Raw genomic sequence first — 20,664 nt, 5'->3', positions numbered from 1 at the left:
ACATTTTGGTTGATTAAACAATCGTCTTTAAATAGACTGAGCATCAATTTGCAGCCCTAGAAGAAAAGGCCCTTTGGCCAATGGTTGACTGAAGCCCCTTTACATACAGTGAAATCCAGAGGAGAACTATGACGACGAATAAATGTATACAAACAAAGATTTATACAAACAGCAGCCTCAGACTGTGATGGTTTGATTCGTCTGTCTGGTTTATATCATGTGTTGTAATGAGTTATGTAAAACATCAGCTGGGCTCTTAGGTATACAGGTACTTCTAGTACTTTAATGGACTAAATGAGTGAGTGGTGAATTGGATTGGATTTGAAAACAGCCACTAAAAGTATTAAAAGTATGTTACAGTCCTTAAAATACATCTCGTGTATCGAGGGCATGTTGTAGTGTACTGTAGCTGAGTAGCATATGTGTGGCTGCCAGAGTGCCGGGGTGTGTGAGAAGTGAAATTATGTGCGAAAGAGACCAGCAGAGGTGGGTGAGGAAGAGGGAGAGAGTGAGAGCGACGGATAGATGTTAAAAGAGAGTAGAGAATGAGCGCACAAGTCGTGGTGCGTCTGTCGGCTGTGCAACAAGCTGCGATCAGCAGAGATAATCGGGGGAGGAGGACGAAGGAAAAAGCCTGGAAGAGAAAAAGACCAGTCGGGAGATGTGAGGGTGTGAGATGGAAAGCGGCAGGAAGAAAGGAAGAGAGAGAGAGAGAGATGAAGTGAGAGAGGGAGAGAGAGAGAGGAGGAGACAGTGTTGTGCATAGAGGCTGAAGCGAAAGGTGAAAGAGACCGCTGTGATCAAGACAGAGAGGAGTATGGGAAATACAGTGAAAGTGACAGTGCTTTGATTGACACGCCCGTCATGGTAAAAGCAAAGAAGAATCTGGCATTTTCTTCTTTTCTGACTCCGGTTTGATCGTCCTCACTGGTCTAATGTGGTGCTCTGTGGATCACACTAGTTTCCTCGCTTGTTCCTTCAAGTCTCTTGTCTCTTGCATATTTATAAAAATGACGTAAAAAGGTGCAACCGGTCTGTTTGTGTTCATTGGGGATTGTAGTAACTCTTGGATTGTTCTCTCAAACTTTGCACTGATTCTTCTTTTACCGCCGTGGCTCATCCTCCTTCTGCCTGAGGTATGTTCATGACAGGACCTGACAAAGGTTTCACTGAAATCTAAGTTATTTCATTTGATATAGTTAAAGATAAAAGCATGTGAAGCATCTCTAGTGATTCAGGCTAATTAAAAACATCAAACAGGTCTTAATGGGATGTGTTGCATTAAGTGCTGATTAAAGAAACACATTTCCTCTCCTTTCCCATATTGCACTGTCATGTCAGAAATTCTATTTCTATCCAATGCTACTGAGCGAGAATTGAAGTGATTGTGTACTTTTCTTTCCCTCCTCCCCTCTATCTACCATTTTAGACCGTGCACTGTGTGAGAGTTGTTGTGTGTATTATACAGCATCTCTGCCTCTTCTTCTCTGCTCCTGCCAGCCTGGTTTGGCATTGAGCTTGCAGACAATATCTAAGCAGAAGAAAAGTATTTATCCTCTGTGCAGCCTCTCCAAAGCAGCTTGGTGTGTGTGTGTGTGTGTGTGTGTGTGTGTGTGTGTGTGTGTGTGTGTGTGGGTACACCAGTCGTGATCCCCACTCGTGCTGTGTGGAGGGTGTGAGCCTGTCGGGGGGTTTTGCAGTTTCTGGGCGTCTCCAGAAGCACAGAAGCTTCAAACTTGAGCAATAAGAAATCAATTAGCCTCTTTGCATCGTTGCATTGCAAATATAAAAAAAAACAACAACTGAGCAACGACCTGTCAGCAAAGTTCACGTCCACACCAGGAAGTTTCACTGAGGTTTTCTTGTGTCCAGACCCACCAGGCAGCCAGGGATTGATTAAAACACTGACAACTAGAAATGAGGCGGTAGTTCTAATTTTAGCCTCGGTCACAGCCTGGGTGAGCTCGGAGCTGAAGGGTTGAGTTTGAATTCCTGCCGCCACATGTGGGCAGAAGGGAGTGAGTAAGCTTTTGGTGTGTGCCTGGGGTTCGTTGGATTGAAGGAGTATGAGGAGTGACACGAAAAACACAGAGAGGAGAAAATAATTCGGGGAAAGAAGCTTGTTTGGTTTGTGGGTGACAGATTTCCAAACCCATACGGTGTTTTCAGTTTATCGACTTAAACCAAATAGAATAAAACTGAGAAGGATGTGATGATGTGATTGCACCAGCCAGTCTAACTCTACTGCTCAATTGATACTGATGTTAAATCTCCATAATATAATATTAATATAAATTATTTGTCCCTGGTACTGATTTTGACAAAAAGGTGTACGACTGTAGCTTTAATCACATCTCAGTCATTTGACTAATATTGATTTTAGTCATTTTCAGACATTTTTACTTTAGTCAGTGGAACATTTGTCAAGATTTGGTCTCATTCTAGTGCAGAATTTTATATTTTGAGGATAAATTTTCTGTCCCTATTACTTTTTAATGCTCAATCAATTTTTTTTCTAATCACAGAATACATACATAGCAAAACACCTTACAATTGGAAAAAACTATTTGTCACTGCCCTCTGGTGGACAAACTGTGCACTGACGTAACCTCAAGTTTAGTTTGACTCTTTCTTAGGCCACCACACTGTGCACCGTCACAGTAGACTGAATCACTTTGGTCTTATTTTGGTGAATACCAATACCAGTGCATATGGAAATGTCAGGAATTTTCAGTTTATTATTAGAAATCATCGATATTGTCCAGTCTTGTTCAGGCAAAAGTGCAAATTCCATACATCAACACTGACCTCAGTAATTGTCTGCGTCCATGCGTGAGGGCGAGGTTGATGTAAAGGTCATAGTGATTTAGATGCTTTCAGCCAAATGACGTGTGTGAACGGTCGGGCAGGGCTGCAGGTTTTGTTGGGTTTAACCTGCACAGGTATTTACACACTAATGATACTGCAACAGTTAACGGCTGTTAGTGTAAACTCATGAGATACTTATGAACTCAGAGATTTGGGAGTGAAAACAGCCTCTTCTAGGTTCTGATTTAGGGTTAAGAGTTTAATTTACAGCTTAAAATGAAAATTTAGATAATTAGGTGCTAAGTTTGGTTCAGGTCAGATTTGATCTAAAGTTTAAACTAGCAGTATAGGCCAGATGAAATCCAGCTTGGGGTGTTTACTCTGTTACTCTTTGTTCCTTGACATGTTCTTTCTCTCACCTACATGTGGTTTGGCTTCTCTGACAGCTGGAGAACAACCAGAGTTGGATTTCTTTTGGAGACTGTTTGCCTGTAGAGGTTTAGTGAGGCAGGTAAAAGGCTGAATGACCCACAGCCAGGCAGGTAAGGTTCGTGAGTGGTTTAGTGTGTTTGTTAACAGCTGGTCAGTCAGGACAGAGAGACACAGCCATAAGAGCAGAGCAAGATGTCCAGGAAGGACAGTAAAATAGTCTAACAACAGACAGTCGGGCAGGAGTTGTGGTATATGCAGGGGAGCTGAAGAGGGAATCGCGAATCGGTGCACAGGCGGGTGCAGAAGTCAGGAGATGACTGAAAGTAGGAAACGCTGGGGAGGACTGAAGGGCAGAGAAACCACTGCCAATAGTTTGAAATGTTCCTGACATTAAATCCAGTCTCAGCTCGTAACAATGCAAAGCTCTTTTGTCAACATAGACATGAGACATGTTGCCCCCAGTTTCATAAGCCTGATGAAATGCAGTACTTTAAAACAGTTACCTTTTTTCTGAATATGAAAGTTGTGCTTGGTAAATAGTGTTGAGGGTTTGGGCTAGAGCCTGTGGAAATACAAGGATGTGTGTGTGTTTACTGGGACGATGTCTAGTTTAGTCCAGACATGACAGGTGATGAATGGATTGGACCTCGAAGCAAAGAGAGCAAGAAACAACAAGGGTCAGCGTCTGCAGCGCTGCCTTAACATTAAATGAGTCGTGGGACAGAGGGACAGCTTCGTTTCCTGTGGGGACAGAGGCAACGAGAACAAGAACAAGGCAGGAGTGGATGAGAAATGGCAACGTGAGACCACCTGTGCATCAGAAGCTGGATGCATGGAAAGATTACAGATGTTAGTCGGTATTAGTATGGTCTGCAGTATCCAGGCAACAGTCAGTACAACTTCACATCTCTGATCACATGAAACTGCTCATGACCGACTGGCGGTGCTACAACATGCACAGAGCCATAAAATGACAACACGGACTTCCTCCATAAGTCCCACGACCCATTCCTTCCACATCATGGTCAGTGTAGTTGTTGCTCAAACGTCTCTAATAGCAGAGACAAGACAAGAGACAAGACTTTTCCACCGAAGACAAAAAAGCAATAGACTATATTTAGCAAACAGCTGACACAGCAAAGCTCAAACATGATTCTTCTCTCAATATTTTTCATTCAGTATTGTTTTTCTTATCAACACAACTTCATGTCTTCTGTTACAAGAGACAGCTCATGGAAAACACTGGATTTCTGGATCTGTGGAGTAATATAATAATAATAATAATATAAACCAGCAGCAGTAAATACAGCAAAGCACCATGGGTTGAAGTGCAAAGTTACAACACTCAAACTTAACGTTCCCTGGAGTTTCACGTGTAATTTATTTCGACATGTTTACATCCTTGAATTGATCTTCAGTTATCACAGTTAAAAGTGCCCTGTGGAGTTTTCATTTTGTGTATCCTTGAGACTTAACAGCTCCCTCATCCGCCGCTATTACGTTTAAACAACTAAAAGCTAAGGCGAGGCCTTGAAACGGATAGTCAGTCACTTTGTACGGTGGATGTCAGTGATTGTGGTTATTGGTTTTGAAAAGTTAGAAAGGTTGTCAGATACAACTTCCCGAACTCAGTGGTCAGAAAAGTTGTTTCAGACGAGAATAAAATCTGAGCTCTGTTGTTTTTCAGCCTGTGATAGTTGACCTGACCTCCGACCTCAGGTTTGTTCCAGTAACCCAGTGGCTTTTAAAGCAGTGGTGCAAGGGCATGAAGCTTTTGGCAATACAACCAAAAATGCAAGTCATAAAAAAAGACTTTAAGTAGATTTGGTTTGGATCTGGTTTTAAGCATTGACTTATCACAGCTTTTTCATCACCATTAATCCATGATATCCAGGTGAAAGGAAACGGCATCCTGCTCATAACAGAGGATTTTTTCCTGAATTGGCAGGGCTAATAAGCCGCATCATTGTTTGGCATGTCTGAAATGGCTGAGAGAAAGCTAAATCAATTAGACTTTGGAGGCTGCGCATTGTCATTCGCATCAGGTTACCAGTGGCAGGCGGCCAGCGGTGATTCATGGAACAGACGCTCACTAAAGGTAACGAGGGAGAGGATTGAAAGAGAGGGAGCAGGCCCGGCTTATTCGATTTGCCCAGGAAAGTGATTACACCTTCCGCCTCCCAACAACCCTTCTCGTGCTGAAGTTAGCGGCTGAACGGCTGTGACACACCTTGCCAAAGAGCTCCTCCTGGCTGCTTCCACAGTTTTGCTTAAGAGCCTTCAAGTGCAAACACTTTACCTTCCATAGCAATTTGTTTATGCTGGAAACTGAGTTTCCACAGCCGGCCACTAACCAGGCATTGGCCTGTGTTTGTGTGGGTGAGAGCAATGTCTGTACATGATCTGTTGAATGTGTGTGTGTGTGTGTGTGTGTGTGTATTGGCTGTAGTGTGTGTTTGAAAAATGACTAATGGAATTGGATTGAAGAGGAGTGGCGATGATAAATCAATTAGGGTGTGCAGCAGAGCCAGGCTAATGAAGGTGACAGCAGGGCCAGTGGCCCACTCAGCCATGACTCCGTCCGTTGGGTGGGTGTGTACTGTATGGATGCACGTGTTCCCACAGTAACAGTGCGTGTTTCCTGTTCAAAACTTGAACCACTGCTTTAATTAAGATAATGGAAAATAACAGAGCCCCTTGATTTTCACTCTGAAAAGCTGTTACCACCATTAAAAGAGTTTGTTCAATCAAATCCAGACACAGCAACAAGAAGAGCTGCTAACGGAGGAGACGGTAAAATCCCGTTCAGGAAAAGTTCCCTTACAGTCGACCTGTGTGCCTCACACTCCTGGAATAAAGTACAAACTGAACTAAGAAACATCATGTCTCTGAACACCTTCATTAGATCCATTAAACAGTGGCTGTTGGATAATCAAACATGTGAACATAACCTGGACTAATATGGTTTTAAACTAATGAAAATTAGCCCATGTGGCTAAATCTGGTACATTCACATGCTGGACTCATGAACACGTGTTAATCAATGTGCAATGTCCCAAATCAAATCAAATAAGCATAAACATATTTGGTACATAACCTGCATAAGCTAGCAGTGTTTATGTTCACCCATTTTATATGAGTCAGAACAACAGGGTTGTGACACTGTGAGGTTAGGAGGTCCAGACTGATGGTTGGATCAGGACACACTCAAATCCCTTTTCTAAAACATTATTATTGGTTTAACTATGATCTCGATCTGTCCCAACTTTAACCAACCGATTCATCTTTTAATAAATCAGTGTCCGTAACATTGAGCAGGTAGTTATTTCACCTCAGACTGAAAAGTCTTTGTCCTAGCACAAGTATTTTGTGCCTGAATCTAACCCAGCATGTTCCTTTCTAAATGGATGCCAGGTGAACTGAAACCTTATGTGTCAGCCACAGAACCATAAAGGTGCAAGTAAACAAATTCTTCTCTGCCATTGTACAGCAAAGCCTTTTATTTCATTGATCCTGGTTTACTCTGACTTTCTAATTGGAGACTTTCCCGCTTGTGCCTTCATTTCAATCTGGCAGAGATAAAAGTAGTTCTACCTTAAATCACGAACACTTTCGCTTGCAAAAACTATTGTCTTGCCATTATTTTCCATTAGTACTAACTCTGTCTATGCACTTTTTTTTTTTCTTGGCTCCTTCTTCTTTCTAACCATCTCTCTTCCTCAGCCAGCTGCCCACTCTTCTTCCAGCTGTCACTCTCTTCTTCAGGATTCAAGCCCCCCCTCCTAATAGTAGTATTTATTTTCTGTTAGGCGCTCTTTGTCCCAACAGACACACATGCACATCACACACACACGTTTACACTTTCAAGATGTTTCTTACACACAGACATGCACAAATCTGTTACTAATCATATTTCATATTCTATAATATTGTAGTGATGCATTTTCAGCAAAACTGTCAGGAAATGCTCATCCTTCTCAGATATTAACAGTAAATGCTGATTTTGATATTCACTCCACAAACAATCCAATGCACGTTTCAGTCAGTGACGTCTCTCTGCTGGTTGTTGTTAAACTTTTTAAAAAATAGAGTTGGAACTTTTCAAAGATCCTGATTTTCTTCTGCTATAGCTCAGCTCTGCTCCAGATATGAACAACTTAACTTCCCAAGACTCTGATCAGTCCTGTCTGCTAGGAATTAGGTTATTGCTAATTTATTTTGAATGATCTGTGGCTGGATCAGGTTCACTAGCAGTGTTTTGCTTTTGTTTTTGTTTTTTCCCAAAGGTGATGCTAGTTACTTGTGCAATGCCAAACTCATATGGAAGTGGGTGTTCAAAGTGCAAGAGATGGAGACCAGGGTTTGCATTGTTGCTTCACATGTTGATCGATTTAGGAAATTTTGTGACTTTGTAAATACGTTTTTTGTAAAAATGTTTAATTTAAAAAACTGTTTTAGTGTTATTACATTTTTCTTAATTTATTTGCAGTATTGTAGCATATTAACAATTTCTAGACTGGCTTGCTCAGAGATACTTACACATAGATACCCACAATAGATATCTGTTAAAAGTGTTCATAACATTCAGAGAGGAAAAGAGAAAACAGTTTAGCCATGAATTTGTTTTTCCAGCATCAGCGGTGATCATTTGTAGAGAAATGCAGCTTTTACAATAAGCTTGCACCTTTTGTGGCTGCTTGTCGATGAAGCTTTTAACATGTTTTAATATCCACAGGGAGGCTATGCTTCTTTTTTGGGATGTTCTCTATTAGGTGATTGCATTACTTCTACATATAATTGTTTTTTTTGTCATAGAAGATATAACAGACCAGTCCCTCCTGTAATTGAACTGTTTTATTCAACGTGATGCAGGTTATGGTGGAAACTAACTGTACGCTGGCTGCTAAAGCTGCTCTCTGCCTGAATGTGAGGGGGAAGATTTGTTTGCCTGGTTCCCGAAGATTATTTAAGACGTGATCGATACGTTTACAGCCTATGAATAAGAAAAATGTTGAGGAGCTTTTACAAGACTCTTGAACTAGCCAAGAAATAAAAGCCACCAAGAAGGTTTTGACTACTCTGAAAGGTTCAGTCAGATTCCTGGCAGAGCCACGTCTGTCATTCATCATCCAACACGTTTGGCTCATAAGCCCGGCTGACTGTAAGGCGTCAGTGCAGGTGGCCTAAACACAAGCAGCAGTTCGCTTGATATTGTCAGGGTAAAATAATAATATGGAAGAAAAGATGATGCGACTTCGATATTGTACTTACATTAAATCCAGGAGCATCGAGTCTTTATGCATCTTTAAACTGATCCAGCCAGAGTCTGGAGTTTGAAGAGATTTATCCCAGATGTGATTGTCTTTTGTTTTAACAGCCCATGGTTTGTTAGGAGATCGATCAAAATCTGCCTCAGCTGCAGAAAACAATGCCGGATTTGTACTGATGAGCAGCTGTTATTCCATTTACGTTTTGTGATTAAAGGAATGCAGCATTTATTTTGCTTAGGGTGTATTGGTGTAACACAGACAGAGAGACTTTCCTCACAAATGACCTACATTTGTTTTTCTGACAAGTGACCTTATGCGGCCGTCAGAGTAATGATAATGGGCCGGCAGATGGAAGTAGCATGACATTTGTGTATCTACAGTAAGTTTTTGAGAGTAGCTTTGTGAGGCTACACAATACAATGCATCATTCATGCATTCAGCACTTTACGTCTTAATGCTGCTTGCTGGTGTTAACAAGAAATTCCTCTGGTGCCTGCAGCTCCTTCAAAAATCTGCTTTTAGAAATGATTTTAAAATGTTATTGATAGTCCTTAAGAGTCTAATGGGCCTTGTGCCCATGAGACAGATGGAAACTGCTATGATTAACATTCAGCCTTTTCCCACATGTTCTTACCTCTAAAAGTCCAGAGTCTTTGAATCATAGCAAATAATGTGTAAGTTAATTTTTTGTTTTGATCCACTTTCCTGCTCATTTAAGAAAAGTTACAGAATGACAGGATACTAAATCCATCCATTATTTATACCCTCTTATTTCTAAAACTCTGCTCAATAAACCACTTACAGTCCATGAGCCTTGTGTTTAGCCCTTTAACCTTCTTGTAATTGCCATCATAGATAGAAAGTTAGAAGGAGTGAAAAAGATAGAGTGAGACTAACAGACAGGAGGAAGAAGGAAAATGGGCTTGGAAACTGAATCTACAGCTTGGTCCAAACTTTGCTTTTCATTTAATGTTTATATTATCCTAAATTTACTGCTACGAGCTTCAAATGATGAACCACAAAGGCCCATGGACATCACAGCAAGTAACACTAGTTATATTTTACACAAGTCTGTGAAAATGCTGTTTGAAAGCACATGCTGAATGAAATATAAGATGAATTTAAAGAACTATCGTCTTGCACCAACATGCACTACACTGTGAACAGGCCACATGATCCAGGTCATTTTCTGTAGATACATTTTTCTACACACTCATGGAGGAAATTAAATAGTGGACTGTTTAACTTCTCTTCTGCCTCCGGATCTTTGAGGAGACAATAACATTTTATGTTTTATGTACAGTACAGAAGTAACTCACCTTAACCACTGTAATTTTGGACGCAGTCCTTCAACCACATTAAAGTGGAATATTTGTCAAAACAAGTTGACATCCCATCCTTTCTTGTTTCTGCTGTGACATGAATGCATGCTGTGGCAGTGTTCACTGGGGAGGATGTGGTAAATCTTCCAAGTAATCCTCGTTGTTTCTGGCGCTGAAGCAGACACTCAGAAAATCTCCCCTTTTGGCTCGAGCCTGAGATTCTCCTTTGGGTTGTGTTCGGTGTGAAATGACAGAGACGGACAGGAAGGGAGCGTTGCCAACCAGAATATATAAATAAAGGAATGTAGAAAAGAAAAGGGAGTGTAGCAGGATGAATAAAATAATCAACATGAGCTGTCTTTTGTAATTGTATGTAAATTGTAGGTTTTGGTAATAAGGGCTTTGAACATGATTGGGCTGCACAGAGAAACAGAGCTAGAATCATATTTATAGAGGGCTTGGAGTCTTAACATGGTTAAGAGACCCCCTGCACCTGCCCAGAGCTTCCTCCCATCCTCCCTTCAGCTCACTAATCAGTAGGGCTGGATGGGAATGATTGGGCTTCCTAACCTGCCATCAGCCAGCTGCTCTCCACCGCTGGCCCTGGGGGAAAAAAAAGAATTTGAGAGAACCAGTCATGGTGAGGCTGCCACAAACAAGCATCACCAGATTCCTCTGCCTTAAGGTTGAAGAAATGTCAACCATGTTGACAGTTTGTCAGTTAAAGCTTGTAAAAGCTTGTTTCAGATGTTGTTTGTGACCAAATACATCAACAAACTGGTCTTCTTATGAATATATAAAGATGTGCTAAGATGCTTCATCATCTGCTAATAGAGATATTTTGTCCTTTCTGCTGGTGTTATGGTCATCATTTCTAATTCTTTCAGTTTTATGTCTGGGAAAGTATCTTATCTATCTGGTTGGGATGATGGATACTGCTCTACCCATGAGCCTCAGCTGCTGGAGGTAGAAACCACTTAGAGCACATTTTGGATGTGGAGCAGCCGTATTCAGCTGAAGTCGACCCAGAATCTGACAGTGTGTGTATACAAACTGATTTCACTGAGTTGCTGGAAAACATCTTTATGTTTTGCCATTAAACTTAGTGAATTTGTGTTTCTTTCATAAATTCTCCTTGGGAGTTGTAGTTGACATTTCTTAGTTTTTGCATTTTGTCAGGCTTGTACCTTTGACATCACAAAAACTGATATTGTCTTTAAGAGACGTTGTCTTGTTTCAAATGGCATTAAGAAAACAGTGTGTTCATGCTGCTCTGTAAGAAGCAGATTAATGAATTTATTCATTTTTCATTCATTTTCTACTCTTAGTAGCTTCACTGCACTTTCCAATGCTGTCTTTAATATTTGTAAATAGAATTAAGGCCAGCTCATACTTTCATTATTTTATTTACTAGAGCTGAATACTGTGTTAAGAAGATAGAGGATTATTAAGGTTTTGTCCAAGATCAGCTCCATTACAGACTTTTCATAACTAGTAATATAGTTTTAATGGCCTTCAAGTTCACTGTAATTAACCTACAATATAAACAGTTGCTGACACAAAACTTCTTTGGTATTAAGGATGTATGTAGGTAGTGATTTGCAGAGATTCGGAGAAGGCAGTCACCACAGCAACATGAGCCATCTGTATCCAAGAAATGTTACAATTTCAGTCTAACAGCAAAAGATTGATTTCATTTGATGAAAGTCCTAAGAGCTGAATTTCCTTCTGATGAACTGGAACATGCGTCACTATGACGTACTCTAATTTCCTGCTGAACTTCAATATGCTTGTCCATTATCTGGGCTTTTTTTTTTATTTAGTATTTGATGTTCACTAGGGGGAAATAGTTTTTCATATTGCACTGACATGGTCACTCTATTCTGACATGGTCTGTGCGCAATGAGAAGCTTATTTAATGAGAATAATTCCAGTATGGGAAAGACATGATTTAAGTCGTCGCTAGTAGTAACATTCAAGATATGCAATTTCTATGCGGCAATAAAAACCATAACAATCCTGGTTTAATATAGAGGACAACATCATGTCACGTTTACCTTCTGGGCAAAGAGAGGAAATGTATTTGGGAAAACAGCACTTATTTTTGAGCTTTATATTTTGCATAAATTACCATGTCTAACTGTTAACCAGTTTTATTTGATGTAATAAATTTGAAGTCAGCATATTAATGTACATCACAGCAGGAAAGTATTGTTTCTTTGATGATGGCGAAGAGAGGAAAATTCCTGAAAAGTCTTCTTTTCCTCAGTTTTCACTTGATCTTGTTGCATTTACAAGTATGTTGTGTTTGTCTTCCTGTTTTAGTCATGGACCACTGACCTTGAGTGTTTGGGCTGAAAAAGCTTCAACAAGGCTTTATTAATGAATTATGGTTCCAGGAGGGTTTTGATTGTAACTCCCACCAACAATGTGGGGAACTAGATAAAGACAGTCTTCTCTCTTGAGAACATGTTCTCCAGGAATCGCTTCAATGGACAACATGGAGCAGGTGTTTCCCCTAAAGGAGGAACGAAAGCAAAAGTCCATCCGCCCAAAAAGAGGGCTCCTAACCCGAGGGTAGCACTTGTCATACGGGGTAAAATACATCGTCTCTTGCAAGGTTCTGCAGACCACCATATCCCAGAATCCCACCTCTACTACACAGGTATTGAGGAGAATGAGGAGGGGGAGACTCAGGAGGGCAGAAAGGAGCACAGAAGTGTATATCCAAAGGTTAGCCCCAGAGCTGAAACTTACACTCCAAAAGTGCCAAATGGTAAAGAAGTAGCACCAGGGACATCATGTGTGGGAGAGGTGGAGCTGAATAGAGAGGGATGTATAAGAATACCCTGCACTTTGCAGCATAAAAGCTGCAGATCCCCAGCAAATTTAAAACGAATCTCCTTTGAGAGTGGAATTAGGGCAACTCCTGAGCAGAGACGACCTTCCCAACACTACAGCCACATTGGCCCAGACATGAATGGTACAAAATTTGGAGGAGCAACTGGAAGAGGTTTTGATTCACCCCGTATTCGGCCAAAGAGACCATACTCTACTGGTGACTGTGTGGACTACAACTTCGAGAGAGCTCTCCCAGGTACTCTGCTAGAGGAGGATGAAGATAAAGAGGAGGAGTCCAGTGCCATTATTGAGCACATTCTGAAAGAGCTGAGGGGGATCAACAAGATCCAGGAGGAAATTTCTGACCTCAGGGATTACCTGACCTCAGTTCGAGGGTCAGTTGAAGAGGTGTCATCCTGTGTAGATGCTGTATTGTTGGAGATTGAAGGTATTCGTTCTAGCAACAAGGCTGGTTCAGCAGTACACCCAAATACCTGGTCAGGGATAGGGAGCAAAGATGTACCATCCCCTCGCAAAAGGCCTGCTAGTGCTTATGGCAGCTTAGGGAGTACAGTGCCAAAGTCTGATTCAAATCTTTTCCCCCAAGTCTGCAATGAGCGCCACAGCATCCATGGAGAATTACTTCTACCAAGGACAGAAGGGTCTACTGTGTCCCCAATTGCTGAATCAGTGGATAACACAGAACTGGAAGAACCCGATGATACCTCTGATCATAGCTCGGATATTCCAGTCGGGGCTATAGCAAGAAAGCTCAGCTTCGGCTACCTTGAAAGGCAGGATGGCCAAGAGTATCCAAGCACCAGCTCCTTGTCTTCTGGTCATAGTTCCAAGTCTGAGTCAGACCTAGAGAGACTGTCATCTGGAAGAAAACAGCAAAGACCTGATGACATGAAGGAGCACTGGACAAATACTGGACCACCACACAGTGCTGCTCAGGAATCTGTGTGGCACAGGGGGTCTGCCTACCTCCGGGACGGATGTCTCGAGGAGCATGAAGGTGAGATCCCGCTTTGCTGTGAAGGAGCTGGTAGTTGGGATAACTACAGTGGTGCAGAAGGATATAGCACATTGGGACAGTGCTCTACAGGAAGTTCTGAACACCTATCTGTTCGCTCTGGGAAACACTACAACTCACCTGCCAGCACGTCTAGCAGGGAAGAGTGGCACTCACGAAGGAGAAGGCCTCAAACCCAGACTGAGAGTCATGTTCCAGCAGATACCAGCCTTAAAAACCCCACTATAGGATATGAATGTGCTGCTGAATTTTCCTATCCTCAAAGTTCTGGCTACCATTCAGTTGTTGAGCATGATGATGAAGAACATGAATTAGTCTACGAACAATCAAATACCCTGAGCTACAGTAGGGACAGTCATATACATAGTTACCCTGAAACGTATTTAGCCTATGAAGAGTCTTCAGCAGTGACATGGACTGATGCATCCTTACATACCATTGTAGGTGATGTGAATAAGCCGTTCATTCAACAGACTGAAGCCAGTAACCAAATCTTAGAAAACCAGCTCCCTTTCCCTGGCAGTGCAGATGTCCAAGCTGGTGGTTTCAATGTTAAGCGCATAGGGAGAGCTGTCCTGGATTTTAGTTCCGCCTTGCGGGGAGCTTTGCGCAAACTGGAAGTACCAGCAGCCCAAAATCCTGGAGAGGAAACAGATTTTGAAATATCAATGTCTTCAGACCTGCCTTCAGGTGATTTGCCTTCAAAAACATCCTGCTATGAGGTACAACATGAACGAACATCTGACGAAACCCTGAAGGTTGTTATGGTTGATAGTAGTAATGCTGTTAGAGAACTGAACAAAAACAGTACTCTAGGCAAATCAGATCTTTTCTCTGTTGAGAATATGCTTGAAGAAGCCAACAACAGCCTTACAATGGAGTCTACAGACACCTGCCAACACCCTCCTTGTTTAGACAAGATCCCTACCTGTCCAGAAGATCTTTCAGTCTGCCCTGACCCAGTCCCCAGTAGCACTGCAATACTGCCTCCACCTCATGGCCTTACAGAGCAACCTGCTGAAGATGCTTGCCCTTCAGATTTAAGTGTTACAGCCGAAATTTCACAATGTACCACTGCAGAATCCTTCTCGGGCTCCCACATGGTTGATGAACCTTCAGCACTGAAGGAGCAGGGAGAAAGTGAGGTACAACTGCCACTGCAACCGACCACAGACACTGATGTGGCTCCAGAGGGCAAAGCAGAAGGAGAGCTAGCTGAGCCACCCTTGGACATAAGTCAGATGGATGAACGTAGGCTAAAGTGCCTGAGGAGCTTCCAGCAGATTTTGCGGGAGAAGAGGGAGATGAGGCGTAACCTCACGAGTATGACCATGTCCACCTTCTCTCAGGATGAGTTTGAACCAGGTAGCCATAACTGGACTTTTATGTGGAATTGTTAAATCAAGTTAGAAAAGACTTGCTCAAATTGTTATGAGTTATTTTTTAGAATTTTAAGAAGTAATTAGTAGATGTTATTTAAGTTTTAGTGATTGGGGTGTTTTCTTTCTCACTCCCTGTTTTTGCTGCTCACTGTTGCTCAAAGTCCTCTAAGTGCAGGGTGTACACTAATAAAAGGATGACTGCTGGTACTCTCTTGGACCATGTTCTCCCAGTGGTTACAAAGGTCCTTAGAGTAGTAACTGTACCCCACAGTCTCTGCTGATACTATAATTTTCTACCCCCTTGAGAGTAATGTATCACCTGCCACTCACGAGTCCCTTACTCCTCTCTGAAGCTCCAACAGTAGCCATTTGCTGAATTAGAAAACATTAATTATCTCCTTGGAAAGCGTGCCTGACATTAGAGAGGAAGGAGAAGGGAAATATTAAGAGTCATTTTGGTGATAAATTATACATGTTAATGAAACATTTATGACCTAAGACCCCATCTATCTGAAAACTCACCAGCGACGCAGCTTTTAACATTACCCAGGCATTTATAGCAAAATGAATAATCCAGGGTGTGTCTTGTTATTCCGCATGATGAGGCCAACTAGTCCATGACTGTTTTTCTTTTCTGTCTCTTTTTAAATTTCATTCTGGTTTACAGATGGAAGTCAAGATGGAGAGGTTTGTGGTTTCTGTCCCATTAACCTGACACCCTCAAAGTTGTTCTTTCTCTACATTTTTCTGTATATTCCTTCGACATTTTCTATTTTTACTGTCTCTCTCTATTTCATTTTGCTTTATATTGCCTTCTGTCCATTCTTCTTCTGTCATTCTGAAAATAGCTCCTGGGTTTCAAATGAAAGCTAATGAAATATCTTTAGGTTTTATGAGCTGTCGGACACAATGCAGCTGTGCCCTATTAAGAGCATTTGTTGTTTCAGTCATAAATAGAAAGATGCCATACAGGAATAGGTCTGTATTGATTAGGACACAATACTGATACGAAGTCTCTGAGGCTACCATCTTTGTATGCATTTTCTTTTTACCGTCTGATATTTTCTTTACTAGCTGTCAGACACAAACCACACTGTTTGGAAGCAAAAGCCAGTACTCCAATTTGGCGTGTGCTTGCTCGGAGTTTGTGTGCGTTAGTGGGTGTTTATGTTACAAGGTCAAAGCAGCTTTATGATGCTATCTAAGGGGACAATATGATTGATTGAAATGCTCTTTAGCATGCAATGCTGAAACTCAACCAACCCAATTTAGTGCCAGTCGTCTCTCCTGTTTTTCCTCCTACTTTCTTGTTCCTCTCATGCTTGTTTGTGTGCATGCGTCAATGTTATGAAACCAATAAAGGCTGTCAGCCTTCAAAAGGCTATATGCGTGACCTTTGACCTTCTATTTCAGAGCCGAGATCATGATGGTGACCCCAGCAAGCATGCATGGGCCAAGCCAGGGTCAGTGAATATTTTTTGTGTGTGTGCCAGAGATTATGATTACCCGATGCAATGTTTGCGTCTGGATTTTCTTGTTTAAATATTTATCAGTGCATTTTAGTGTTTGTTTGCATATGTACAGGGGAAACACACCATTTGGCATTGACAGCATGCCAGACCTCCGCAAGAGGAGGCCTATTCCTCTTGTTAGTGAACTGGTGAGTAATATTGGCCTCCTGACATTTTAATTTTGACTTTCACTGATCGTTGACTCCCTTCATTATATGACTTAGAGTCAGCCTTTTTTTTGATTAATTGAACAGTATTTGAGTTGGGGCATATACCAAATTAAAAACATTTGTCAATACTGACCAACTGGGGAGAAAAATTAGTACAAGCAAGAACGGAAGCACATACAGTATGTTGTCAACCAAACCCTAAATCAAGCACTCATCAATAAAATCTTATATTAGATACATATTATATTATATTTCTATGATCATATTTAATCCAATGTATTCAGAGGTCGCACATCGACCTACAAAGACTGACTTATGATGCTCTATACAGAATGAACAGCAGGCAGAGTTAAATTGCCCAAACTACGAGACTCATTTAATATTTGGATATAACAATAATAAAGTCACTAATTACTGACATAGTCAAGAAGATTTTGTGTATATTGTGAAAATTGTAGAACATGGGAACATGAAGTCATTTAAATGTAAATGTGGCTGTGGCTACTGGATGTCTTTAGAAACCCAATGCTTTCTGTCACTTAAAGGGGCAATGTGTAAAATGTGAAAGCTTTAGTTACACCTAGTGGCAAAATTGCTGAATGAAACCTTCTGAGTACCCCACCCCCATTTCCAGGTGTGATGAAGAGTATGTTGATCATCACTCAGGAGGATAAAGCCAGTGTTTGGTTTGTCCATTCTGGGCTACTGTACAAACATGGTGGCACAATATGGCTGCCTCTGTGAAAGGAGACCCGCTCTCTGTGTAAATTTTAAAGGTTTATTCTGAAACTATGAAAATGCAACAGTTGATATTTTCTGGTGATTACACACTAATGACAACATATTTATGAATACTATATGACATTTCTGCTAATAGATCACTCTAAATATTACACTTTGAACCTTTAAGTCTACAATATATTGACACTCACGTGGTTAGTTGGCCACGTTGGAAGTTTTTGGTTTTTTTATTTTTTATTTTTGCTGATAGTTCTACCTTACTTTTAAAACATTTAATTTGATTGCATTGCTTCGAATGATTTGATTGTTAAGAGAATGATTACCTGCAGGCTACATAGAAGATAATTACATCTTACATAACGTTACATAATTACATGGAGGACTTCTACTACAGTCGCACCTGCTGTGTTTATAATTTGTTTGCAAGTACCAAATACCTGGAATCAAAGTGAAAACTGCTGAATGTCTCAGGGGGGAACCTGTTTGTTTATCTCTAACGTTTTCTTTTTTCTTCTTCTCTACCTGCGCACATCGTCTCCCTCCTTTCATCGGCGCCCAGGCCATGGTGAGTAAAAGAGAAGAGAGCTTTCAGCCCCTTTTCTTTGCTGGGCTTCGTTTAACTCTGTAATGGTTCTGATTTTAGAAAAGCATTTCGATGGGCTTTGTGTGAAGTTTTCTTATGCGCGTTTACAGAAATTGGGTACACTCATGCAACACATGCTCCAACACAAATATCAGTCATTGTTCACCTGCATTTCAAAATGTTCTCGCAAACACAAAAAAATCAATTCTTTCTTGTGTTTGCTTTCAGCTCTGCCTCAGTCGATGGATGCTTAGCGAGACAGAGGCTTTTTCTGTGATTGGTGTTTTAGCTACAAGTCCTTAATTAACAGGTTTGTCTTGCTGTGATTCAGCAAGTCAGCAGCTTCATTTTTTAAATTGCACACTTGTCTCTGCTGCTAAATCTACAGCAATCTTCATTAAGTTCAATATATGACAACTCTAGTCAACTCAAATGATACAAGTTGCCCTGCCCAAAAAATTAAAAACTCAACGAAGCATGACGCCCAGTCCGTGCTGCGTCACAACAACAGATGCCACTGTTTTGTTTTCCGGGACATTACTTTTTGGACCCCTGCTGGGCACTTTCCAGCTGCTCTTGACTTCTTTTGTCAGCTGATATGACTTTTTCTGTGGCCTTGAATCTGTCAGAATAGATGGGGAGACGCTCAATGTAGAGTTTTTAAATTATCTCTAAAACTGTCAGCATGATAAAATGATTTTCAAGAAGACACTGCCTGGTGTGTCATAGCTGGAGAGATTAAGCACTTGAAGATTCACTAAATGTGCTTTGTAAGATGTCTCAATCTACTGCACTTCTGTCAGAGATGCTGGGAACTGAACATTTACAGCTACAGGAATGTTTTTTACGGTTAGGCTTATTGAGGCTTATACAGAACAGCTCTGCTCTGCTGTGAATGATTCTCTGCCCTCTGTACTCCCAGCGTAGCTGCTTCATCCATAACAAATGGGCGTGCCTTGGCCATAATGGCCCTGATCAATACAGATTGTTGTCCAGTAAAACTTTTTAATCCTGAATGATTTTATCCTAACCTGTAAACCTGACCTCTTACTGGAGAGCTAATCCTCTGTGTTTGATCTGCCCTGATGTAAATTACAGCCACATCAGGTCAGGGTGAAGAGTTTGTGATGTTGTAGGGTAAAAAGCTCACACAGTATCAGGCCAAGTCACAGGTGTGATGTCCACACACCTGTATTGTCAACTAAACTAAACGCAGCTTGTTGCACGTCATTACAGTCCTTTTTTTTTACATGAGAGCTGTGCATTGAGCTCAGGGACTCAGTGTTGTAATAAATACATGACAGTAATCAGGTACATTTATTGTTTTTATTACACATTATGATATTTTTATGATTTTTTAAATAAACTTTTTCAGTTGTAATGTTTCCTTCTTTTTTAAAACCTCCTATCTTACTATTTTTTTTAAAAAGTTTAACTTTATTGAATTCATAGAGAGAGCTTAGTGAACTGGAGTTTGTGTGCACAAACTTGGCCAATAAAGCTGACTGTGATCTGACAGTATGTGTCAGTGAGATGAAAAATAACTATGCCTCTGCAGTACATCTCAAGTGTTTCCCAGCCTTGACGTGCTGCTGAAGCATGAAAACTGCATTTGAATGGCAGATTTGCTGGAAATAAAGAGAGGATGTCCTAATTCGGTTCAGCCGGTTCAGCTACAGCTTCTGGCCGTGGCTCTCATCTCCACAGCCCCGGATCCAGACATTATAGTAAAACAAAGACACGACTTGGTTTTTAATGTGATGGTGGTATCAGTCTTCTGATCTAACTCAAGATAGATGTGTGACATGTTTCTGAGAGTGTGTTCTCAAGAAAGAAGGGAGAACAACGTTGTATTTCCATGACTTTCATACTTGAAAGAGCCTAACATCACACACAGAATTGATTTCCTGAATTTTTTAAGCTCAAAGTTCTCTAGGCGTCTCTTTCTTTTCACCATGTTTGTTTTATTCTCTGTGGCTATTTATTACTGATGATTTGTTTCTGTATTTTTATTTCTCTCTCTGCTTTTCAGTCCATGCTACAGTCCAGGAAAGCTGGACTTGCCCACACACTGGCCACACGGACCTCCCTGAAAGATGAAGAGCTTGTGAGTGGCCCCCACACATACCGAGGCTAGGATTTTAGAGTTGGCTGCTGGAAGACTGGCTATCACCTCGTTACCAGCTTATGGGGGTCTACACAAACCTAGACTTACATTTATAAACGCATTAAGTGCATTCCCGCAGTGTTGTTAATATTGTGTGTTTGTTGGAGATCCAGTACACTGCAGGCTCTGGATTTAGCTGAGTCAGCTTCCAGCGGTTTCAGGTTTTAATGGAGCCAGTGGCAGCAAGGCTTCTCTGAATGGATGAGGGTTCATGTTGGTTTATTATTATTATGGTTTGTTTTGTGCCTTTGCTGCTGTATTATATCAAGTCAGGGTGGGGAATGTATATTGGGTGACACTAAAGTTAGAAGAAAAAGAACATAGTGCGACAACTGCCAAGTTTGAAAGATTATAATTTATGCAGTATAATTACCCATAAACACACTCGAGTATAATGAAAC

At 41.1% G+C, this 20,664-nt stretch overlaps 1 protein-coding gene across 3 annotated transcripts in view; it reads left to right on the top strand.

The window, feature by feature from the left end:
• The window catches only part of unc13ba (unc-13 homolog Ba (C. elegans)), a 126,543-nt gene that overhangs the window by 62,096 nt on the left and 43,783 nt on the right, over window positions 1-20,664 (top strand). For all 3 annotated transcript variants that reach the window (XM_026322432.1, XM_026322431.1, XM_026322434.1), the window contains 4 exons: window positions 16,505-16,554; window positions 16,676-16,751; window positions 18,073-18,078; window positions 20,129-20,203. In XM_026322432.1, the coding sequence (XP_026178217.1) occupies window positions 16,505-16,554; window positions 16,676-16,751; window positions 18,073-18,078; window positions 20,129-20,203 (207 nt within the window). The remainder of the gene's footprint in view (window positions 1-16,504; window positions 16,555-16,675; window positions 16,752-18,072; window positions 18,079-20,128; window positions 20,204-20,664) is intronic.

Source organism: Mastacembelus armatus, chromosome 9, assembly GCF_900324485.2.
Source record: "Mastacembelus armatus chromosome 9, fMasArm1.2, whole genome shotgun sequence".
In the NCBI taxonomy this organism is placed as follows: Eukaryota; Metazoa; Chordata; class Actinopteri; order Synbranchiformes; family Mastacembelidae; genus Mastacembelus; species Mastacembelus armatus.
This window is presented reverse-complemented; position numbering and strand designations above follow the sequence as displayed.